We start from the raw sequence: 25,501 nt of genomic DNA on the forward strand, positions 1-25,501 counted from the left end.
AAACACCCATTTTAGTAAGTGTTTTATTTGAACATGTTAAAGCTTAACTTTGCAGCCACTTTTACTCATTAATCACTGAAATCTAACAAGCTCCCACTGGCACTTATTTGTGGGTAGAAAGCATGAAACCAGAATGGTCAAGACATTCTAAAGCTATGAAAAAGAACCATGCATCCCATCGATCACTGCGTGTGCCTCCCAAACTCTGCTGTCCCACAACCCCGGTCCTTGGCATTTCTTTCGGCGCTGGGATTGTTGATTACTCTAATCCCGCATCCCCTTCCTCTTTTCCCTTGACCCCTCACCTGTATAGGTCCACGAAGTGCTTCACTGCAGTGGTAAGGTCAGGGGAGTTTTGTAGGAGTTTTTTGGCTCGTGGTCCATCAGCTTCTTAATGTCCCCCAAGAGTCACACCCTCTGGTCCCAGGCAAAGCCTACAGAAGTCAATTCGATGGACATGGCTGCCCTTCTGTCACCGCGTGAAATTCCAGTCCAAGCTGGAGTCAGGGTTGGGCTGAGTCCAGGTAAATACATCCCAGAGGTTGTGACTCGCCTGGTGCCAGCAGCACATTTGGCCTAGCTTGGTAGCCAACAGAACACGTCATTCACATGAGCGGTGACAGCTGAGGGTGTAAATGAAGCAGTGGCGAGGGGAGGGGGCCCCTGGAGACAGTCAGTATTTCCTTGGTTTGAACTTCAGTGCCACGCTGTTGATGCAAAACCTCTGCCCACTAGGCCCACGTCCATCAGGAAGCCCGCGGCCAAGACGGGCTCCACACTGCACGGGAGAGAGGCCACGTCATTTCCTCACCGAGACAAAGTTCTTTACGTGAAACTAGACAGGTGAGCCCCACGTGGCCGCACCCCACATGGCCACCCCACCCTGGTGTCTGACATTTGTATGGGGGGAGGGAAGCCCATCACATCAGAATTTGATTAAGAAATGAAAGAAGACAGGGGCGCCTGGGTGGCTCAGGCAGTTAAGGGTCCGATTCTTGACTTTGGCTCAGGTCATGATCTCATGGCTCGTGAGTTCGAGCCCCGTGTCAGGCTCTGCGCTGGCAGCACGGAGCCTGCTGGGGATTCTCTCTCTCTCCCCCCCCCCCTCTCTCCCCCTCCCCTGCTCACTCTGTCTCTGTCTCTCTCTCTCTCCCTCCCTCTGCCCCATCTCTGGAAGGCCACAACCAGGAACGGCTACGTCAGAGAGTGGCTCAGGAAGGTTCTTTCTCTTCCCTGCAGTGCCCAGAATGATAGGAGAAGGATCTGAAGTAGCAAGTGTAGAAAAGTACGAAAATACTCCCGCGTCATAACACCAGCTATGCTCTTTGCAGCATCGGGGAAAACCAAAGAGACAAAACAAAAAAGCCCCACCTGCTTGCAGACAACCTTGGCGCGAGTTAATCCTAACGAGGTGTCCACGCCTCTCAGGATCCCCGCGTCCCTTTCATCGGAGCCAGACGTCCCGTGAGCCTCAGAAAACGGAGGCCGTCCGGTGCCGGAGCAGTACTTTTTCTCGGAACCGGGGAAGACATTGGCCACGCGGCAGCTGCTGAGATTGTTATGAACACACGAAGAGCATTGGGTGCCCCAACTCATTTTTCTGATCCCCTCCCTCCTCTGCCAGACCTCCAGGCCAGTTAGGTGAACAATCAGTTCCGCAGGAACCCTGCCCTCTGCACTGTCGCTATTGAACACGTTGTCCCGTCCCCCGGAAAGGATCTCTTGTTCCTGGGATGCTGCCAGCTCCCCTCCCGATGTCCGACAGGGGCCAAAAAACACTAGAGGCTTTGTGAACTGTGATGCCCATTAGGAAACACAGATCCAATCCAAGTGGTCTAAATGTGGAAAAGGGGGAAACGGAAATGAAACAGCAGTGGTCCGTGGAGGGCGTCACGGTCTGGGCCCAGCAGGGGGAGAGCTGATGAAACGCATTTTCAGCAGCAGGACCTTCCGGTTACCCGGACACAGAAGCCTGACTGCCTCTGCCATTTCGCAGCTGTGTGACACTGGGCAGGCTATGTAACCTCTCCGGGCCCCATCTGTAGCATGGGGAGAATAACACCTACGTCATGGAGACGTTTGGAGGATTGAAGGAGATACTCTGTGGGGGCGGGGGGGGGGAGGAGTAAGTGCTCTTGAAGGTTCGCTGTGAACAGTCGCTGCGGCACCGTGACCCTCCTGGACACGTCCCATGGGAACGAATGGCGCCGAGGTGGGAGAGGCCCAGGGGGGCCGACCAGAGGAGTGAGAGGGAAACACGCAAATCCACGCGCCAGGGACCCCCGGTGAGCTCCCTCAATGGGCGCTAGGGAACCCGAGTGGAAGATCTGCAATGGCAGGGGAAGGGCTCTCTGAGGAAGAGGGAGAAGAAATGCACTATAAACTCTGCAAAACAAACAAACAAACAGACAAACCAAGAGCCAAAAACCAAAAAACCTGAGTAAAGAGAAGGAAAAATGGCAAATAACCAACTCCCTAGCCTGTGAACGCAGAAGGAAGCTCGGGGGAGAGCACGCGCCGCAGCAGGAAGAGTCAGGTTTGAGGCGGTCATCCTCAAACACTCCCATCTCAGGGCTGCTCTCTAGTAAATCACTGAGGAGCTCTGAGAGCTTTTGTTTAGGGGAATTCCGGATACCGATGTTGAACAAATTGGAAATTGTAACTGACAAGCTGTAAATAATCATCCATGAAGTTACTTTCAAAAATAACGAATTCATTACCTGGTCCCATAAATAACCTACTTTTCTGACAGCGCATTATATTTTCCAAAATGAAACAAACACTTAGTGAGAAGAGATGCACCGTTTCACAATTCTGCGCATCTCTTTAACGTCTAGCTTAGAAAAAGGAAAAAGACCATTGACTCTTCCTATGTGCTTCTGGATTCGATCTGCTGCACTGCTATTTTGACTGAGGTACAGAAGAGGATGTGGCCTCATGGATATGCAGTAACGAAAGAGAGGGAGGGCCTTGTAGGGCCCCTAAAACGGTCCCAGAAACTCCCAGGATCCTCAGACCAGCCTTTGAGAACTCTGAGGAGTAAGGGCCCTGACTTCTGAAAGGGGTGCGCGTGGAGCCAGGCTCTGCTTTATCTGTGACCTTGGCAAGTTATTTAGTCCTTTAAAGCCTCAGTGCCCTAATGGATAGAACAGTAAAAGCATTATTGCCTCACAAGGTTGCTGACAAGACTACCTGAAATAGTTTCCCTATAGGTACAGTGTATTTAGCACAGTGTCGGATAAACGGCACATGAATCGGTAGCCATTATTTTTAAAAATCATCACTATTATTAACAACAGATATCCATGAAATCTGAGCAGCCAGAGGTCCACTTTTTTTTTGCAACCCTTTCCAAAGGGCTCAAAACTATTCATCCGAGCCACCCTGGCCCACGGAAAAACATTCTGAGTATGTTTTAGTCACAGCCTTTCCACCCTTAACATTACACGTAAACCAGTGATCATTAAAGGCATTCTGATGGAGAATTATGAATGTAATACATTTTTTAATGAATTAATCTAAAGACTAATAAAAAGTCATTTAAAATGTTTATGGGAAACAATAAATCTTTCTTGATGCAATTAACGGAATCTGCAGATTTTACCAGGTAATAATGAGAGGTCCATCATATAGAATTTCAGAATGGGAACCTAAATATTAAGGTCAATTAGAAATTCCAATATATGGGAGCTCCTGGATGGCGCAGTCGGTTGAGCATCTGACTTTAGCTCAGGTCCTGAGCTCATGGCTCATGGGTTCGAGCCCCACTTTGAGCTTTGCGCTGAGAGTGCCAGGGCCCACTGTGGATTCTCCGGCTCCCTCTCTGCCCCTCCCCCGCTCACGCACACACGTGAGACCATCAAATAAACAAATAATAAATATATGTTAAAATTTTTTAAATAAAAAAAAAGAAATTAAAACAAACATATTTAAATGATTACCAGATTATAAGACTCTACCTTGGGAAACTAAAACCACTCTGGATCATCTCTTTTCACATACTCTTAGAGGTGTTTGTTTGTTTGTTTGTTTGTTTGTTTTGCTGTGTGTTTGCGTGTTCGTTACATGTTTATTTGCTTTGGTTTTTCTTCATTTCTGGAAATTCCACAGCCCCCAAACTACAGCCGAGGCACCTGGTGATAACCGACAACGGAAGTGGTGGCAAATGAAGCAACAGCCTGGAGCCCCCAGAGGGGTGATAACATCCTAAGAGTGTTCTGGACCTGGAAACCTTGGATTAAAGGCCTCTGACTCGGACAGGAGGCATGTCTCCCGGAACAGGCACCATACTGGTTCTGTGTGAAGCCAATTCTGCCAAGAGGCAGTGGTCCCACATCCACTTGACTCTTTCTTGGCTGACCAACTTTCCCCCTCATTTTGACCCTACACAAGCATTTGGAGGAATGTTTACTTTTTCCCTCCACCCCTGCTTGCTATGATGAAGGCTGGAGACTAGAGAAAGAGAGAGGCAAAACAAGAATATTTTCCTAAGACCAAGCTCTTGAATGGGAAGCATGCTCAGGAACATAAGCTTCATGGATAGATTCTCATTAATGAGACTATATTCACAAGAGTTCCTCATTCTCAAAGATTTATCTCCATATGCAGCCCTAAGAAGGATCCGTCTCTGAGGACAGTCATTGCCAACAAGTACTGAGTGCTTGCTGGGCACACGCCGGGAACTGCGCTGGTGCTTCTGCGTGCATTACCTCACGACTCAGTCAATCCTCTCAACAACCTTATGAAGTCCAACTATCCTGCTAGCACGTTACAGGTGAGGAAATCAAGCCACAGACTGGTTCAGAGACATGCCCAAGGTCACAGAGCAGGGGAGCAGACCCCTAGCCACTTCAGTATCCTACCTCTCCTATAAACAAATACATCTTTAAGAAAAGTATATTCTGGAGCATAAAAGATCCTTTTAAACATATTCGTATTTCTTCCAGTTTCAATTATTCAGCAGCAGCAGGAAAATGGAACAGAAACCAACTCAAAAGTCCCTAAGGGGGAAAAAAAATAGAAACCTTTCAACTAAAACTAAATGATTAAAAAAGAAAGAAGTAAGGTTGGTGAATCGGCAGCTTCGCAAACTGGCCTTTGGTAAACGGGCTTCTCGAGAAGTGGCTGGTTCTCCTGTTAGTCTTGGCTGCTTCACTATCTCAGTGACCTGGGGTTGGTCACTCGACTTCCTTAATTTGGACACGCATTGTGCCGATACGGTAGCCACTGGCCACATGTGGGCTTTTAGTTTTAAATGAATTAGAGTTAAATAAAATTAAAAATTCAGCTTCAACGACACTGAGCGTTCAAGAGCCATATGCGATTAGTGGCTACCATATTGGATAGAGCAGATCTGGAGCATTTCCATGGAGGCAGAAATTGCTCCCTACTGTCTACCCTACTGCTCTAGTCTCAGGTCCATCCCGGCTCCAACGTTCTGTGATTCCAGACTGGCTGTTGCGGTGAGGGGATGGTGGGCCCCGGGGGGGGGGGGGGGGGAAGGTCTCAATTTTCCTAGTGCAGAAACTGGAACACCAGTGAAGTAAGAAAATGAACGCAAAGTGGGAGAATGCCCCTACGAGGACAACTTCTCATCCTGTCTTCACAGCCCAAAGGTAGAAACAGAGCATCCGTCTGGTTACTGTCCACCTTCATTTTTGACTAAAAGCAGGCTGGCCATCTCAAGGTCCTGCTTCTCCTTAACAGAACCAAAGGTCAAGGAATAACTAATGGCTCAGAAATACGCGTCCCACATCTTCCTGTGTTAAAATAACCTGCTTCTCTTAGTTCTCCCCAGGCCATCCCGGGCCGACTGCTCTTTTAGACGTCTCCTCACCAGCCACTTGTCGTAGTGAGTGAATCCGGGCAAAGACTTGCCCTTCCGCAAGCATGAAGGGAAATCGATCCTAATTGTTCCTCATCCTTGCCGGCAGGGTCTGGCTTTCCAAATCCGGCCCACATTAGCAGCCAGCAGCCCAAGAAAGCCCGGTCTGCTCAAAGCCCAAAGGACATAATGAAGCCCGGCTTAATGGAAGATTCACAGAGCTGGCTTGATTTATATTTTATTCTAAACCAATTTAGGGTTGATGCAGAAGAAAGCAAAATATCTTTGAAGTTCTGAAAACAGGACTTCAAAGATGTCTTCCTTTCTTCTTCATCGAATCTACTGTTTTTAGACTGTTTCCTGCATGGCTAAACAAAAAAGCCTTTGTTGAGAGATTTCAGATCCTGATTGACTTAAAAGAGGCTTTGAAATCAAGGGACAATTAAATTTACTTTTAGCTGGTATAGAACAGGGTATGGTATTCACTACTGTCAAGCACTGTGGGGAATCTATCCTCATAAAATTCTACATTTCCCAAATTAAATTATAAACCCATTTTCCCTGGGAGAGATATAGTTTTAATCACATGGCCAGGCAAATACTATTATGGTTTAGGTTTCTTTAAATACTTTCCCAGGAAAATACTCTAATAGTGTTACCTTAAGGTGCCCACGAAGTTTTATTTGTTGTCTAGTTCTCCGGGATACAGAGAGAAAGAATACAGGCTAAGAGATCTCGTTAACTGCTCTACATGCTAGAAATAATCCAGACAGGCAAGTATTTTATAGAAACAGCTCTCCTTATAGCAACCATGCCAAATGAGGAGGGCAATTAAAAACAACAGGGGTATATATTTAGCCAAGACTTCAAATGAGACAGAGCTGCATGAAATCTGGAGGTCCGTTCTCCTTCAGTACCTCTCCACCTTGACCTTACCTGAAGAGTGGGCTGTCCCAGCACACGCAGTGATACGTTCCTGGTTCCTTGTTATTCAGGTAGATCCCACTGAAAGGCTGAAAGCAAATGAGATACATCATGTGTAGGGTTCTCCTAACACCAGCAGGAGATGATGTGGCGGATTTAAATCCAAGATTCGGTCCCCAAATAAAGGAATTTTTGTACTAATTTGACGAAGGGCAAACATCACCGGAGAGAAAATTACAACGTGCCCGACGAAGCAGCCTGCAGGCTTATCACAACCCAGCCTTTATTGTGCCAAATATTCAAATTATGACATTAATCATGCTTTGTATTTATATAGCACCTTTCATCCAAGAACATCAAAGTCCGTGAAAAAGTGAGAGAACAGTCCTCTGCATGGTGTAAGATTTCAGTCCTCGTCTCAAAACAGTTCATACAATAGGAATCCAGTCCACTGTCTAAAACACTTTGAAATCTCCAATTAAAGACAGAATATAAATACATACATAGCATAGCTCTGTCAGCTCGTGGTTGTGCCTTTAATACGCTTTGCGCGGCATTTAGGGCGTTGCATACTTACAAAACGTTTAAATAATGAGTTAGATTATCCCACACCAAAGTTACTACCTAGATGAAATGACTTCATTAATTGTGGCCTAAAGAGTTTGCGGGTTTCCAGAGGTTTCCCAAGAAAAACACAAGGAGACTCGAGGCAATGAGTCAGCCAAGTCTTGACATGTATTTTTCAAAATGCCACTTTGCAAATTGGATCTCGCTGTTGGAAAAAGAAACAAAGAGCTTTTTGCCCAATTCCTTTTGTGAAAGTAAATTAAAAGGAAAGAAAACAAAAACAAAACCAACCCTGTCACCCCAGCCAACTACGGACCATCCACCAGCAGGGCCGCGCAGCAAGCGCTCCCCCAACTGCACGGGATGAAAGAGAAGCCAGCGCTCCTCTGAACGGGCCGCCACGTTGCCGAACGGACTCGGGAGGCAGGCTGGACTCTTCTGCCCTTCCTAGATTTCCCGTCTCGACAAAATCACAGGTCAAACATTCAGATTCCCCGTGGTAATATTAACAGCCCGTTTTCAGCGAGCCGCATCACGGACAATTTCAAAAGAACCCGCTGAGCCTACCATCTGGGCACACTTGGACGTTTTTCCCTCTTCAAAGACTCTAAGCTGAGCTGCAGAACAGTAGTTCTGCACAGTAGTAAGCTGGTCTTTTTACGGCCTGTCCCCCTGGGTGCCTGCTCCCACCCGTGGCATCTGCAACCAAGCTCCACATCCCTCCCGCCTGGGCTGACGAGACACACATGCCAGAGGGCCACCAGTCCTGGGGCTGAGCTAGATGTTATGTTATATGTTATATGTTATAAACATAGATGTTTATGAAGTGACATCTATCCAGGCCTCCTAGACCGATTTCCTGGATGCCTCCTTCCCCTTACACCTCAATTTTATATGAGTCTTATCATCTACTTAGGGCCGAACTCAGCTTTTAACTCAATTGTGCATTCTAGTATTTACTTGAAAACCTACTATGTACCCAGGGCTGGTCTGGGTGCCGTTACAGAGATGGGGAGGAGAAGACTGGGAACTGAACTGGCCAGCCCCTTCATATGGGACTTCCCAGCCTCCAGAACTGTGAGAAATAAATGTCTGTTGTCTAAGCCCCCAAGTCTGTGGTATTCTGCTATGGTGGCCCTGAAGGCAGTCTGTCTGGACCAACGGGACCTCTTTCCATACAACATACCTGTTGGGAACAGATGGCCCGCCCAAAAGGGCGCTTTGCACATAACTTCATATAGAACGATTTACAAAGGTGGGGACAGGGCCAGCGGAAACCAACAGGGAGGGTGAGGCAGCCCCGGGCCCGTGGCTTTGAGAACACACTACCCTACTAGGCCTGTGGGGCCAAGGATGGGGCAGCTCCCAGCACCCGTGAGGCTGTGGCCGTAGGTGAGGGCGGCCTGCAGGAGCACGGCCGCCGAGAGGACCCCGGATCCTGATTTCTCGGTTGTGTCCTCTGACCTCGCCGGCATCATCCACTGCCACACTCGGTCAGTAGCCGGAGGGAAGGGGAGCGTGTCTTCTTCCCAGAGCTCAGAGCGGAGCGAAGCATGTGGAGAGCAGTTCTGCGGGGCAGACAGCGGGTGACCTGCATAAAACCTGCCTCCGACTGCCTTCTGTCGGACTTTTATAGTGCAACCAGGCTGTAAACTCATCTGCTGTGTCTACCGAGTGCTAACGTACCCCTGCGGCCCAATACGAACACGCGCGACCGAATTTTTAAGTGTGGGTGACCAAATAGAAAGCTTAGACGTGTTATTTCTCTCTCGTTAGCAAGGCTTACAGCTAGTTCTGCATCATTCCAAGAAGTTACGTGTGGACGTGGGTCAGCTGAAAGGGATTTATAACATTACTGAAAATACTGGATGATGCTCATTTTGTAAAATGGCCAAATGCACAGAGCATACTGCACCATCTGTTTGAGAATCCCACAGATTTATTCTCCTCAACATCTGTCAGCTCATCTCCAGGCTCGGTATATATACCAAACCCTGCCTGGCTGTGTCCCTGAGAAAGGGCTGGCTTAGAATATTCTGGGATACGCCCAACTGCACACAGAGAATCACACGTGGCTCCCGGTACTACCTGCACTAATAACCACGGTCTCTTTCCCAGTGAAAGATTATTAGAGTCCCACCGACAGGAAGTTTTAAAAAATAGCAGGACTTCACAAGAATCTGTTGGGATCTGCCGGCCTAAGGACGTCAGCGTCGGAGAAACCGAGGGTGTGCCATGATTCCACGGCCACATGCACATGAACTCGGTGGGGCCTGCTGAAGGAAAGACAGAAATACCCCGCAGCTCCGCAAAAGCGCTGTGGTCCACTCTGTGGGGTCCACTTCCCCGATGAAAAGGTCTGGTAACCGCGTTCTACGGCTTTATTCCAGCGGCTATACTTGGGTGTGAGACAGATTACTGGTTAAGAAGCGCTGTGCTGGGAAACCAGTACCGCGATGAGGACCCACGGAGGACGGAGGACGGCTCCCCCCCGGAAACGAGTCAAAGCTGCGCTTGATGAATGCAGCTTAATGTTTCTGCCTCTTAGCCCGCACTCACTCAGAAGTCACAAAAATTTACTTTCTGACGGCGGACCACGGCCAGGCGCTGTGTTTCGTGCGAGGGCCACGCCAACGATGGCAAGTGCTCTGAAGGAAAAGTGCTGGGAACAGCAAGGCCGGCTTGGGGCCGAGAAAGGCCTCCCTGAGCACAGGGGCTGGGGGTTGAGAGGCAGGTCTGAAGGGGCAGGGAGGGTGGGCGAGGGGATGGGGGAGAGCAGGACACAGGGCCAAGGGCGGAAGGGAGAGGGAGCCCAGGGTGTTTGAGGAAGGAAGCTCAGTGTGGCCCAAGCGCAGAAATAGGAGAAACAGCCCCACCGAGGAGAGGGGCAGGAGGCTGGGGGCAGAGCCACTGGGGCCTAATTAGCCATTTGTAAACTTTGCTCTTTACCTTGGAAGCGGCGGGAAGCCTCTGGAGGGGCGGCGGAGGGCTGGGGTCGGACTTGTGTTTTCGGATCTCTCTGGCAGCCGTGTGGAGAAGGGGGGGCCAAAGGAGAGCAACGGGAAGGTTACTGAGGAGGCAGAACAGGGTGAGGGGAGGGAGGGGGGTCCGGGAAGGCTTCCGGTCCCTACAGGCAGGCGGACACGGGTGCCCGACAGGGAGAACCACGGAGGAGGGCCGGACGACGGGCAGAGCGGATGAGTGGCACGTACCCCAACCCCCCCTCCAGCCACCCCCGGTCCATCCAGTCACCGAACCGTCGGCAGTGTGGCCTACCGGGTCGGCTCCCTTTCGCCTCGTGACGTTAGAACCGCTCTGGAGTCAGTTTCTTGTGCCACTCGCTCCGGGTGAGAGACTGGCTCGCGCTCTGTGAGGGACCCTGGGTGGTTAAATGGGAACCTCTTGTAATTAGAACAAAAGGGCCCAATGGACGTTTCCCCTTGAGCCTTGCTCCCCAAGTGCACGGCCACCCCCAGGACACGGCCGTCCCTCCCCTCTCCCACGACTCCCTTCGTCCCGGGGACCAGAAAGCTCCGGTACAAAATGCTTCAACTGACTCATTAGTTTCATGAGAAAGGAGCAGCAGGCGGACAGCCGGTTTTCTCGTCCCACTGAGGTGCGGGAGCTAAAGAGGCAGCTGAAATATGAAATAACGCAGAATAAGATCTCCTTGGGTGCCCGGGGGGTGCACATTGATCCCTCTTCTATTACCGCATCCAGAGGAATATTTCTTGCCAGGACACGGCTGGGAGTAGCTGAGTGACTGGAGAGAAAAGAACCGTGAGTTAGTGGGTTATTCAACTTCTCTCCTTCGCTGGTTTATAAAAATCTCTCTGCTTTTGTTTGTCGGCAGAAGTCTTTATTAAAAAAAATCTAGTGCGGAAAAAAAAGAGACTCCTACAGCATATGCCCCTGCAAAGAAACGGAGACCTTCCAGAATCTATCCTTATGCTTTAATCTTACGACTTTTACTCCAGTGAATGGAAACAAATTAACTAGGACAATACTCTTTTTAGCCAAAGGGGAGGAGGAAGCCCAAGGCATATACAACCGATGCTTCGACCATCCAACACGAAGAATGCGAAAGGGTTTTATGATCTGTGCACCTCAACGTCCCAATGAGAAAACAGCGGCCCGGAGGCTTAGTAACTGACCACAGCAACAAAGATAAAAGGTTAGACGCTTACGGTGTTACCGCCAAATATCGAACATGTCTGAAAAGCATATTTGAAATTCATTTTGTTACCAGAAAGAGGTCCTACATAATGAAGATCTGTATCTTCATCGCTAGCTCATAATACCGCATAATACGGTATTTTTGGTATCGTGTGTTGTTGTTGCTTATGGTTGTTCACATTTTATTAAAAAGTTTTTAATCTGTTAAATATGTCAATGGTTGCCCTTTCTTAAATACTTTTTGTAAAGCTATGGGGACTTCTTTTTCACTCTGGAAATACACCTCCGAAATTTTCCTATGAAAATATAGTTCAACTGCACACGGTTTCCCCAGGACTCATTTCCTGGGGCGCAAAGCAAGATGTATTTATGTGACGATTACTACTGCTCAGTAGCCTTTCAGAGTTACCAATGCAGAATGCCATGCAATAAATGGATGGGGGAATGATAACAATTAAAAAAAAAAATCACCCTTTTATAATCAGTAAAATAGTCACTGACTCAAGCAAGAATCGGCAGGGGATTCTAAAACCCTGGGCGGGGGCGCCTGGGTGGCGCAGTCGGTTAAGCGCCCGACTTCAGCCAGGTCACGATCTCGCGGCCCGCGAGTTCGAGCCCCGCGTCGGGCTCTGGGCTGACGGCTCGGAGCCTGGAGCCTGTTTCCGATTCTGTGTCTCCCTCTCTCTCTGCCCCTCCCCCGCTCATGCTCTGTCTCTCTCTGTCCCAAAAATAAATAAACGTTGAAAAAAAAAAAAATAAAAATAAAACCCTGGGCGAACGACTGTTGGAAGAATGGAACAGTTACACATTTTCAAGATAGTGTTAATTACGAGGAAGAAAATGAGCCTCTACAACGGAAAAATGTACACGTCACCACCTTAACCAAAGAAGCAAAGGGAGCATCGCCGACAGCGGGACAGGCTGACATCACGGGCCTCTGGGCGTGAGGCACTGAAGACGTCGCACCCCCCACCGCACTGCCTCCAAATTCAGGGAGCCCGCTGACACCTTCTCCGTGAAGCCTGGGAACCCTTCATTCTTCTCTCTCATTTCCCCGTAGTTCTGACACTTGGCATTCTCCCGTGGCACCTTTGCTTTCCCTGGGCTTCCGTGGCACCCGATTCTCTGTTCTCTCCCACGGCTCCCTTTCGGCATCCTTCGTCAGCCAGCCCTGGAACGAGTCCGGCTGTCCTAGGCTTGCCCCTGTCACCGCACCACACCTGCCTGCCCTCGGGTGATTTTGTCCGCTGAGTAGCTTAAGGACCATCCACACGATGAGACCCCCACGTCTAGCTTCCTTCCATCCTCTCTGCTGAGTTCCAGATCCATATGCAACCACAGACGCGTACCTTGAGGCTGTCCCGTTTCAAACACCGTGCGCGAGAGGACTTCGCGTGTCTCCCCTGCCCCGCCCGACCCAAATCTGCTCCTCCTCTCGTGTGCTCCAGCTCTCTGATGCCACGCTTTAAACCGGAACGCCAGGCTGTCCTCCGTGACTCTTTCCTTTTCCGTGCACTAAGCCCTGTTGCTTCTCCTTCTTAAATAGCTCTAGGATCTGCTCATCCTCACTTATCTGCCACTACCTTGGCTCAGGCCGCCATTATCTCCAGCAGAGATGACAAAAGTCCCCGATTACAAAACGCCCTCCCCTATTTGCACCGCTTCTTCTTCCTCACTGCCCCAAACTGTTCGGTGTTGTCACACAGGAATCAGAAAACATGCCGTGTGAATATCTAGAAGAGCACGTAGGCAAGAGAAAAACCTGGCTGGGTGTGCCTGGCATGTCTGATGAATAGCGGGAAGGCCAGGGGAATGGGTGGAGCGAGCAGGAAAATATGCAGAAGTGCGAGCAGAGAGCTAATGGGGTAGCGGGCATACCACGAAGGGCCTTGAAGGCTACCCTAAGGTTGGTGGCTTTTATTCTGAGTGCGGAAGTCACGGGAAGATGAGCAGGGGCATGACGTGATCTAACATACTTAAAAGGGTTACTGGCTGATGTACCAAAAAAATCGAAGCAGGGCAAAGGTCGCCGCAGGGCACCCAGCACAGAGGGCACTTGAACAACCTGGCCGAGAGACGGGAGGAGTCCTGGGTCAGGGCGGCGGCAGCAGACAGACTTAGAGAGGTCCCTCGCCAGCTGTATTCTGATGGCAGAGCTAGAGGACTTGCAGATGTGAAGTACGAGAGAAAGGACACAGTCAAAGGGGCACCACTCCAAGGCTCTAGGTCCGAGCAGGGGACGATGGGGAAGCCTACAGGAGGAGCAGGTTTGAAGGCTTGTTAATAAAAATGCCAGCTCAATATTCAAGTGGACACGTCAGGCAGGCAGCTGGATTTATGGATGCAGAAATTGGGGAGAGGCCCAAGGTGGCCATGTAAATTTGGGACTCCTCACAGCATTACGATGTTATTTAAAGCCATGAGCCTGGAAGATCCCCAAGCCGGCGAGTGTGGGAAGAACAGAGAGGCCCAAGGGTGGGACTTGGAGGCGCCCCAAGATAAACAGGTGGAGGAGATGGGGACGAGCAGACAGCGAGGCAGGAAGGAAACCGCAAGAATGTGCCGTCCTGGAAAGAGATGACTGATAATTAACCATCGGGTTTGGCAATGTGGCCGTCACTGGTGCCCTGAAAAAGGGCAGTTTAGGCGGAGGGGAGAGAGAGAGAGAGAGAGAGAGAGAGTGTGTGTGTGTGTGTGTGTGTGTGTGTGTGTAGAATAGAACTGATAGAGAAGAGGAGGAAGGAAAGGGAGACAGTGCAGACAGGTCCCTCGGGAGTTCTGCAGTTAGCTGGAATGGAAGGTAAGATCGAGAGTACTCTTTATGAGGAGAAAGATCACAGTATCCTACTATGCTGTTGGGAATTGTCCACTGAAGAGCGTAAGTTGATGATTTAGGAGAAAGAGGGGAGAGCTGTGGAGCTGTTTTTGACCTTGACCTTAGGTGGATGAAATACAGGAGAACAATGAAACTGTGAACATTTTATTGACTGTGTAAGCTTTAGATAACTATTCAAGGTGACAATAAAAGAGTTTTACAAAGCAACGCCAGCCTAACCGCCCAGTGAGGGGAAAACACTGTGCAACCTCTTCAGGCGCGGTTAGCAGGGAAAGGTGTTTTGGTTGTTTTAAGACCAAGTGGGATCAGAACTGGCTTTAATTGGAACTATGTGTTTAACCACAAGAGAAGCGGAAGACATTCTACTTAAGGCCGTTGAAAAGCCCAGCAGATGTGTATAACTATATTTTGTAAGCCTTCAACCAAGGGCAAGATCCAAAAGCTGTCCAGGGCCAACGTGTCTGTGTGACCTAAGCCGGGACTGGTCACACAAAGGCCGCCTCGAATAGTGAAAAAAAGGAAGGCAAGAGCGGGATTTGATTCTCCCTTCCAGAATCTAAACTGGTTTTGAGGGAAATGTGGGAAACCTGAGCCCTGGCTATATCACTGACACTGGTTATAGAAAGGAGTAGGAGAGCACCATGATGAAACGCCCTCCTTACCCTCCAAGTGTCTGTCCTGCCGCGTCACTCCACCTACATTCTTGCCTTTGGCAAAGATCTTTTGTTATTTCTGTGGAATTCTAAGACGAGAACTGACTTTTGGTACTAAGATTTATAGTCTGGAAAGTTGCTATTATCTTCCCTTCTCCTTTTGGGGAGGAAGTGGAATGGGCTAGAGGGGGAAAAAAAAAACACTACTGTCTCCTGGAAGCATTGCCCTTAGGGTCTTTCCACTTGCAATACAATTGCTGACACCAGAAAGCAGGAATTCAAGAAGCGCGAAAGTTCAGCGGGACTCCCGCCCTTCGGCTTCGAACCCAAGGTCTGAATCCTGGATGGGCCCCCAGATCCCTCTCCTATAGCTCTGTATTTTACCACACCTATTAGAGTGACTAATTCTTTTCAGACACTCCCCTTCTCCTATTTTTTTAGCTTAAACTTTAAAACTAAGATTTAAATTGTTAGACAAAAGGGGCGCCTGTCGGTTAAGCATCCGACTTCGGCTTAGGCCAAGATCTCGCCGTTGCTGAGCCCGAGCCCCACGTCAGGCTCTGTGCTGACAGCTCAGAGCCTGAAGCCTGCTTCCAATTCTGTGTCTCCCTCTCTCTCTCTGCCCTCTCCCACTCACGCTTTCTCTCAAAAACAAATAAAGGTTAAAAATTTGTTTGTTATATCGTCAGACGGAAGAATTACTCCTTTATCTAAGTAAGTACGTTTTTTGGGGTGCCTGGGTGGATCAGTTGGTGGAATGTCTGATTCTTGATTTCGGCTCAGGTCACCATCCCAGGGTCACGGGATCAAGCCGCACATCGGGCTCTGCCCTGAGTGTGGAGCCTGCTGAAGATTCTCTCTCCCTCCCTCGGCCCCTCTCCCCCATTTTTCATGGCTCTTCTAATCCTTATCTGTACGTACCTTTTACACAATGTGTGTGAAAGGTTTCACGGGTAGGTAACAATGTTCAGACTAGTTGTTCTTCAAGCACCAAATATGCAACATTTAACTGTAAATCTGCAGCCTAGAAGACACCATCAAGAGAAGACGGACCCTGCTTTGATAGCAAAATGGCCAGCGGGCAGCTGGGTGCTCTCGGGTCAGGATCAGGTCTGCATCACTTACGGAGGTTTCTTTAATCATGGTGTTAGGGGGTGAACTGTGTCCTCCCAACATTCGTATGTTGAAGTCCCAATCCTCAGTACCTTAGAATGTAACAGTATTTGGTGATAAGGCCTTTAAAGAGATAAGGTCAAGTGAGGTCATATGGGTGGACCATAATCTCTATAGCTGTATTTCGGAGATGGGGCCTTTAAGGAGGTGATTATGTTAAAAATGAGGCCACAGGATGGGCCAAATCTGACCAGTGTCCTCACACGAGGAGGAAGAGACTTTAGGGCTGTGTGAGCACAGAGAAAAGGCCATCTGCAAACCAAAGACAGAGGCCCCTCAGGAGAAACCAACCCTGCGAATACTTGAACTTGAACTTGATCTTGATCTTGAACTCCCAGCTTCCAGAATGATGAGAAAACAAATTTCTGTGTTTCAGCCTTCCAGCCTGTGGCATTTTGTTGTGGCTGCTCCGGCCAATTCACATACTACGCTTTAGGAAACTAAAGTTTGAATGGAAATTGCATTATGTGTAAGCTCTGCAGTTTCACCGAACAGCAGTTTAGGCACCTGTACATACAACACCCAACCAGTGACCATTTTAGGAAGGAGTAAGGTCACTTGGACACCGGTGGCCAGAGAGGACTCAACGTTGGGCTTCTGGTCCTTTTGAGTGTGTGTAGAGGTGTTTTCTGTCCTTAGTCCAGGTCATCTGCACCTCAAGTTGGTCCTTTAGGGACCGCGCGTCTTTCAGATTCCCTCTGCGTTCTCTCTTGCGATCTTCGCTACCAAATGATTTGGTGGCTCTTATTGTTGTGCTAGATAGCTACACAGCTTTACCTTGAACTATGCTTTGATACACTTGCATTCCTCTGGGTTCTTTTCTCGCTTTGTGCTGTGATTGGCACAGGCTATCTTTCTTGTTGGCAATATATTTCAAGAGGTGGGCTTAGGTTTTCTCATCTGTAAAGAACACCCTCTTGGGGTACCTGGGTGGGCTCAGCTGCTTTAGCGGCCAGCTCTTGAGTTCAGCTCAGGTCATGATCTCACAGTTTACGAGACAGAGTCCCGTGTTGGGCTCTGCGTTGACAGTACATTGCCTAAGATTCTCTCTCTCTCTTGCTCTGCCCCTCCCCTGCTCGTGCCCTTGCTCTCTCTCAAAATAAATACATAAACATTTAAAAATAAAATAAAATAACCTAACGCCCTCTCTTGGTCATATGGTCACATACTGGTTACCTCCTTCTGGTTTTGTTCACCTTTCTGGTCACAGCTGCTCTGCTACCCAGTGTCACACACAAGGCGGGCTTGTTTCAATAAAGACTTGTTGAGACTAAGGAAACCTATTAGGAACTGGCACAAAAAGAATCCCCAGCCCATTGTAATTTGCAGACTAGTCTTCTTTCCCACCCCAGTGACTGGACTGGTTTAACCAGTGCTCAGGATGGTTTCCTAGCAGAGTATTTCTAGAATGTTCTCCTGAAACAACAGTTTTCTCCAGGATACTTCTTACTTTCCTCTCTCGATTTGCTCTTGCCGATCTCAAAGACAAAGTCATAGGGGCCTTGCCTATTTCTGCTTCTTGCGTAGCAGAAATCTCAGTGCTGCGGAACCGTCTTCTGTCACTAACAACATCTCATTGGTCTCTCAACCTTCCCTAAGTCTGTAACGTAGGTTAAATGTAGCTATACTTTTGTCCTTTGTATTTGTTTATGTAATTATAATGAACATTTACCGTATGCTAAGGGCCAGTCATTGCGATGAAGCATTTAAAATGTGTTTCATTGGGGCGCCTGGGTGGCTCGGTCGGTTAAGCGTCCGACTTCGGCTCAGGTCATGATCTCACGGTCCGTGGGTTCGAGCCCCGCGTCGGGCTCTGTGCTGACAGCTCAGAGCCTGGAGCCTGTTTCCGATTCTGTGTCTCCCTCTCTCTGTGACCCTCCCCCGTTCATGCTCTGTCTCTCTCTGTCTCAAAAATAAATAAACGTTAAAAAAATAAAAAATAAAATGTTTTCCATTTAGTCTGGACAATAACCCTACTACTACCATTATCCTTATTTTACAGAAGAAAAACACAGGCTTAAGCTTACCAAGTTCAGAACATGCCCAACATGTCAACACCAAACTCTTACCTGTCTATAATTTTTAACGGGTGCCTAATAGTTTTTGGAATTGAACTTTTCTGGTTTACTTAAGCATTCCTTAACTGATGGACATTTGGGTTACGGCCAGCTTCTGGTTCTTAAGAGCGGTGCTGTTAAAAACATTTTTGTACATATAACTTTGTTCTTTTGAATTATTTCCTCAGAATAAATTCCCAGGAGGGGGTGTCTGAGAAGTTATAAAGCTCCTGTTATGTTTTGGTGTCTGGCCAGATTTTAAACGTTGCTGAAGACGTTAGATCCCCCAGGCAATTCATCAAGGCTATTTCTGACAACACCAGAACATAAAAGCCAAGCTGCCATTGAAACCACTGTCCTATAAAAAGGTAATGAGGAGAGCTCCGGCCCACAAGTGTGATGTTTCCATCACCTGTGGTTCTCAGGAAGCCAACGCTTGACACACAGTAGGTATGCAACAAATATCATCAGACTGGCTGACTAAGACACCATGGGGTGCTGAAGGTCATGCCTGGAAGTCATGCTGGATCAGCTACTACTTCACGCAGCCTGTGCTTTTATTTGTTTAAAACTATACTTTGAGAACTTCAGGGGATGGAAAGAATTCCAAGTGATTGGTACATTTCAGAGGAGACAGGTATCTTGAAATTTCCTCAATGGGCATATAACAGAATCGGATTCAGAGATGGGACAGCTGGGCAGTTGCCCAAGAAGCCAATCCACGGGGAGCACCAAATCACCCTGAAACAGATCTGAAATACAATTGACACAGGTCTCCACAGGTGACTCCAAACTAAAAGATGACATGCGAATGCGCCCCAACCCGACAGAGGAGCCAAAGGCATGTTAAAGAAACACGGACACATCACACACACGCACACGCGCGCGCACACACACACACACACACACGCTTTTCACTGGTCTCAGAGCCACTGACAATCAATGATTATCAGTCTAAAGGGGAACGAGTTATTAGCCTACACGTCTCAGATCTGGGACACACACATAGAAATAGAGCAGGGCAGGAAGAAAATCCGCAGGCGTCCGAAGTCTCAACCGCTCGTTTCTCCCCTGGGAAAAGAAGCATGCAGAATTTAAGAGGGGGACAGTGTAACAGATCACGGGCCATTACAGGAGGGAGCATCGTTTGCCTGGAGTCTGGAGACAAGCGTCAGGGGCTCCTGAGCCCGACATTTTACCAAGGAAATATTCAGGGACACGCACCCACGTCCGTCCAAATGTACAACCCACTGTCAGGAACAGCACCCAGGGGCGCAGCCAAGAAGTTTCTCTAGAAGGAAGAGTCACGTGCAGAACCAGCACTCGGACCCCCAAGTTCAGGAGGGCGAAGTGAAACCGCAAGCCGGGAGGCGGCGGCAGCGGGGCCTACCTGCGTTCGCGCGACCTGCCCCCGTGCCGGCGCCGCCGCTGCCCGCTGGGCCCGCTCCGGTCCGCCGGGATACTTCTCGGAAGGGCAAGGCCCAGAACGCCCGGAGCAGACGCGCCATGACGCCGCGTGCGGGCCGCACAGAGCCAACGCACGCAGTTCCCGCGCGCCCCGCCTCCCCCCGCGCGCCCCGCCTCCCCCCTTCCAACACCCGTGACCACCCTGCTCCTCCCCCTCCCAAGTCCCTCCTCCTAACCCTTTCCCGCCCCTGCCCCTACCGCCCTCCCCTCCTCGGGGCCCTCCCTGGCCCCCTCTCCTTTGCACCGCTCTCCCCTCCTGCTTGCTCCAGCGTGCCCGCACGCTTCGCTGGGCTTCTACCCCCTCCCTGCTCCTCCCCTGGCCCTGCCCTCCACCACCTTGCCCCACTCCACTTCCCACCCCCCCCACCCCCGCCCCGCAATGATCTGTTTTACTTTGCATTTTCTAGAATTGAATATATTGTGGAACTATAGGTTATTCTGCATTTTCTTCAGTTGCATATAAATGGAATCCTTGTACGTGCTGAGTAGTATTCCAATTGTGGATATTACACAATGTACTTACCTTGTCACCTATTGATAGATACGTATATTGTTTCCAGTTGCCCCCTATTAGAAATAGAGCTGCTAGGAACATTCCTGTACAAATCTTTGTATGCATATGTGCTTTCTTTTCTCTTGGGCAAATAATATTATCAAAGACGTCACAGCACTGCAATGTTAAAGTGACCAACCTTGTTTTGGATAATTCCAGTGATGTAATTTTTCCGGTGTTTTGTTTGCCATTTATAAGAGTGTACACATACAATTTGTATTCAAATGAGATTACTTTACGTATGCCGTGTGCTTGGGATCCAAGTGGCCGAGATCACTCACTTAGGCCATGCCCAAGTTTAGAGCTAGAAAGTACTTGCAAGATCATCTGGCCACTTACTTTAACGTTGGTTGTTCACGGGGAAAATGGGGCCAGTGTGGCTAGTGGTTTATCAACATCACACAACCAACCAGTATGTAGGAATCAGGATTAGAAGTGTGGCTTCCCAAAGCCAGGTGTCACCAAGTGGGAGACAAGAGAAGTCAGAAGGATGTTCCTGAGATTTTCTTGATAGATAGATAGATATAGATGAGATAGAGATAGTGATATAAAGATATAGATATAGATGATATAGATACGCACACACACCTCCCAATGCCAAAAATTCCTAATTCTTAGACTTTCCACATGAAAGGTACTATACAAAATATCATCTGGTAGGTACATTTGGCACCAAGCACCTCCCTTCCTCCAATGTGTACCTGCAGAGCTTGGATGTACTGTTTAGTGTATGCTTTACTCAAAATGCAGCAGCTTTCTGTATTCTCTGAGATTTCTCCTGCCATTCCCCCTTCCTCTCTTTTGAATTTTGACAAATGAGTTTCCAATAACCCTGTGCATCTTTTTGAGCTTTTGCTGCACAATTTCAACTCAGAAATGGTGGCAAAGCTAACAAACCATACCACTGCATTTGAAGCCTTTTTTCTGTTTTCTTTTTAATCTTCGCTAGCCCAGCCCTGTACGTTTCAGCCTTGTTCATTCTCCTTCAACACCGCATGGTGCGTAACTCACTGGTGGGAACCTCCTAGGTAGATCTTCCAAAATGACAATAAATAAATAAAAGAATGAATCCAGGATGTATAGACAAAGGTACAGATGTAGATCTCTATACACACATATATATGCTGGATCAGAAAATATGGATTGCATTTAAAATTTTTTTATTTATGTAATTTTATTAACAATTTGGTTTAGAGCTTTTGCATTCATGTTCATGAGGGATAGCAGTCTGTCGTGTTCTTTTCTTGTAATGTCTGACTGGTTTTGTATTTGACTCAGGGAGATTAAGTCGCTTGTCCATGGTCATTCTGCTGGTTAGTTGAAGAGTTTGTAAAGTCCCCCTCAAGTTTAGATTTTAGAAACTGTCAAGAAATAGCAGAAGGGTAACCCGCTCATCTTCACCATCCCATCCCAGTAAAGAAGTTTATTCCCAAGAAATAAATTTAACATTGCGACATTGTAAACTGGCCCAAGACCCAATTCTGGGTATCTTACATTCCTAAGATGCATGACCTTGGTCAAATATCCAGTTTCCTTATCCCTAAACTGGGGGTCTTGCAAGGATTAGAGACAATGCATAGTGAAACACTTAGAAATCCTCTGGGAAATAGTTGGTTTTAATAAATGTTAATTACTGCTATGAAGATGTAATGAGGAAAACACTGGTTGGTAAGCAGAGTTGCTAACCAATCCACCCCTGCACTTCCGTGCACCCCCCACTCTCACTTTGGAAAGACATTCCAAAACATGGAGGGCCTCCCTCCGTCGCTACTGCCATTCTCCCATACACCTGCTATGAGGACTCTTTGCTCAGGCCCTTTCTTGTGTTGAAATGCCCCCTCTGCCCTCGACCATTTGTCTAAGTCCAACTTAACCATGACGACCATGCGCCAATTTCTCATTAGCCAAATGGAAACCCTGGTCTGAAGAAAATCCTAGGCAATGTCTTACCTCATATACTGAGCGGTAGAGACTACAAGCTGCCTGTCTGATATCCATTCTCCTCTCTTTATTTACAGAAAGATCTTTGATTTTACTGAGGGTAGCAAAGTGCCTGGCTAAAATGTTTCACCCAGCAGCTCCCTTGTTGCTAGTGGCGGTCATTTGGTGCAGCTGTGCGCAATGACAAAAAGCAGACATCACAGGAAGACTTCCAGGAAAACCAGTTACAGAAGAGCTAACTTGGCTGGCATTGGCTTTGTGCTTTTCCTTTTCATTCTGTCCTGGAAATTAGTGATGATGGCTAGCGCACTGGCCATCTCCTGATGTAAATGTTCATGAGTCCCACACCCTGATACCAGAGTAAAAGTCAGTAAGTTGGCCTGGGTCTCTGATGACACTGTGTAACCAATGTAATGGATTGCCTCTCTTCGGATTTCTCATTACACGAGAGACAAGTCCATCTTTTCTTTAAACCACTGCCATTTGGATTTTCTGTTGTGTGGAACTGATACACTGTATCTGGTGTTCTGCATTTGATTGTGAGAATCTCTTGGAAAGGCAAGATTCTGTAACTTTATCTCTTTGTCTATCTCTATACTTCCCTGTAGACTGTAGTAAATAAGAAACTATTGCTCACAATAAAACCCTTAAAAAGATAGAGTGACCCAGAAAATGGGAGATCAGCTCAAAAGCCAGTTTGCTTTCCCCATGAAGAAAAAAACAAATCAAACAAACAAACAAACAAACAAACAAAACAAACACGACCAAACCATTTAGGTATGATGAAATGGAATAAGCTGTGTGCATTTTCTCCCCATTGAACAAAACATATGCCTCAAGTTCAGTATCAATGCCCATTTTTTCCCTATGGCAATCTAGAAAAGTCCTAGAAATGAACCAACTGGGATGTTTCTAACTAACATCCGTAGACATCTTAAAGTAGTAAAGGGAGCGAGTGAATAAAGGTGTGATAGAAAAGCAGAATGAGATAGACCCTGGGTCTTGTCTTCAGCGTCTCCCTAACGAGATACAGGTTTGGGGGCCTTGGTTTGATGATCTGTAAAACGGCACAAGTGCAGGGCAGGGTGGCCTAGAACTCAAAATTGAATGGTATCTGAAGTCTCATAAGTCTGTAACCATATGATATTTGGTGAAAAATGGAACGTTATAAGCTCCTGCTGACCAGAAAGCTGAAGATTAAAATAACATTCAAAGGGCGCCTGGGTGGCTCAGTCGGTTAAGCGGCCGACTTCGGCTCAGGTCACGATCTCGCGGTCCGTGAGTTCGAGCCCCGCGTCGGGCTCTGTGATGACAGCTCAGAGCCTGGAGCCTGTTTCAGATTCTGTGTCTCCCTCTCTCTCTGACCCTCCCCCATTCATGCTCTGTCTCAAAAATAAATAAACGTTAAAAAAAATAAAATAACATTCAAGTTAATTTATAGATTTAAGCAATATCATTTATAATTCCATCGGGTTACTTTGTTGAAATTGACAAAACAATTAAAATAAGTGTGGGGAAAAATGCTTTTGTAATAATATATGGCTATACCATATATTACAGTGCCTTTTTAGGAAATGGTATTTATCAAAATGGGCTAATCCAAACTTAGGCCTGGGAGATACATAGAGACTCTTCAAATCAATATATATTTAAGCCATTATAAACAATGGGATATAAAATTATTCAAGCTGTGTTTTGGGGCAAAGTGACCATCAATACAGGAAAATAACTGTAGAGTCTAAGGTTTAGAATGATAATTTATTCCAACCAAAAGAAATCATTTTTGAGTTAAATTTAGTGTCATATACATGCGTATATACATATATATCTATGAAACAAAGCAAGACTATACATATCCCTTTGGGAAAAAAAGGCTTTGAGGCAATAGAAGCAGTCAAAGGAATTTCCAATGAACCAATGCAAATATCAACGGGTTCAGGTACAGGAAAATTAAAATGCATACCTACTGGAGGTGACTGACTCAGTCGGTTAAGCATCTGACTTTTGATTTTGGCTCAGGTAATGACCTCACGCCTCATGAGTTCAAGCCCTGCATTGGGCTCCGTGCTAATATCATGGAGCCTGGTTGGGATTCTCTCTGTTTCTTTCTCTGCCCCTTCCCTCCTCGCACAGGCTCACTCTCTCTCAAAATAAGTGTAAAAGATTAAAAAAAAACTTTATATAAATTTTTTTTCAACGTTTATTTATTTTGGGGACAGAGAGAGACAGAGCATGAACGGGGGAGGGGCAGAGAGAGAGGGAGACACAGAAACGGAAACAGGCTCCAGGCTCTGAGCCATCAGCCCAGAGCCCGACGCGGGGCTCGAACTCCCGGACCGCGAGATCGTGACCTGGCTGAAGTCGGACGCTTAACCGACTGCGCCACCCAGGCGCCCCTAAAAAAAAAACTTTAAAATGCATACATATTGACCACAAAATACAAAACAGTAAATGATTAATTCCTGTATTAGTGAGGGCTCTCCAGAGACACAGAACCAATGGGAGATGTATATAATATAGAAAAACTCATTTGAAGGGATTGGCACACGTAATTATGGAGATTGAAAAATCTACAGGTTGGAGAACCAGGAAGCCTGTAGTTCAAGTCCTGAGAGATGGAGAGTATTCAGAAGCAGATGTGCTAAGGGTTTGACCCAGCTCAAGGAGTCAGGCCGAGAACAAGTCAACCTTCTTCTGCCTCTAGTGAATGGATGCTGGCCCACGCTGGACAGAGTCACTGCCTTTACTCAGCCCACCAATTCAAACATTAATCTCGTCTAGAATCGCCCTTTCTAGACGACACACACAGAAATAATGTCTAACTAGTTATGTGGGTGTCTCATAGCCCAAACTGACACATAAAAGGAACCATCACAGTCCCAAATTGGAAAAATAAAAAGGAAAACAACAGGGGAGCATTGTAATAACCTATAAACATTTACTATTATAATATAAAGGAAATTAATATTTTCTATATGGGCAAACTCAGATCTGACTGGACAGATGGTAAAGCATAGAGCAGATGGTTTGCACAAGGGAAAATACAAATAATGAACTGACGCTGGGAAGGCTGTTTAGCTTCCCTAATAATTAAAGAATTGCAAATTACAATAACCTAATATACAATCTTATACATATTAAATTATTAATGGCAGGTTTTTTAAACCAAAGTTAATTGTCCTTTGGGGACTCAGGTATACTCATACACTGAGTATTAGTACGTGGCATCATTTTTCCGGAAAGAAATCTGACAACACAAAGATCACCGAACTTTGGCACATCTGCTTTGGATAGCAAATCCTAAGGAGAGAGTTCAAGAAGGGGAAATAC

At 47.3% G+C, this 25,501-nt stretch overlaps 1 protein-coding gene and 2 long non-coding RNA genes across 3 annotated transcripts; 1 reads left to right on the forward strand and 2 right to left on the reverse strand.

Annotated features, from left to right (window-relative positions):
- On the reverse strand, positions 1–19,761 carry MSRB2 (methionine sulfoxide reductase B2). Its single transcript, XM_040451223.1, is given in 6 exon segments — positions 1–778; positions 1,372–1,546; positions 6,761–6,837; positions 10,592–10,621; positions 10,623–10,714; positions 19,601–19,761. Coding segments are annotated over 6 exon segments (597 nt in total). The 5' UTR covers positions 19,719–19,761; the 3' UTR covers positions 1–673.
- Positions 4,043–24,082, forward strand: LOC121014716 (uncharacterized). The gene is made up of 3 exons (XR_005783389.1): positions 4,043–4,155; positions 9,060–9,070; positions 24,072–24,082. It is a non-coding gene; the product is annotated as an uncharacterized LOC121014716 (long non-coding RNA).
- Positions 7,010–7,663, reverse strand: LOC121014717 (uncharacterized). Its single transcript, XR_005783390.1, has 2 exons — positions 7,615–7,663; positions 7,010–7,520 (listed from the first exon to the last, which is right to left on the reverse strand). It is a non-coding gene; the product is annotated as an uncharacterized LOC121014717 (long non-coding RNA).
- Positions 24,083–25,501: the final 1,419 nt, after the last annotated feature.

This window comes from Herpailurus yagouaroundi, unplaced genomic scaffold (genome assembly GCF_014898765.1).
Source record: "Herpailurus yagouaroundi ecotype Mexico unplaced genomic scaffold, PumYag 203, whole genome shotgun sequence".
NCBI lineage: Eukaryota > Metazoa > Chordata > Mammalia > Carnivora > Felidae > Herpailurus > Herpailurus yagouaroundi.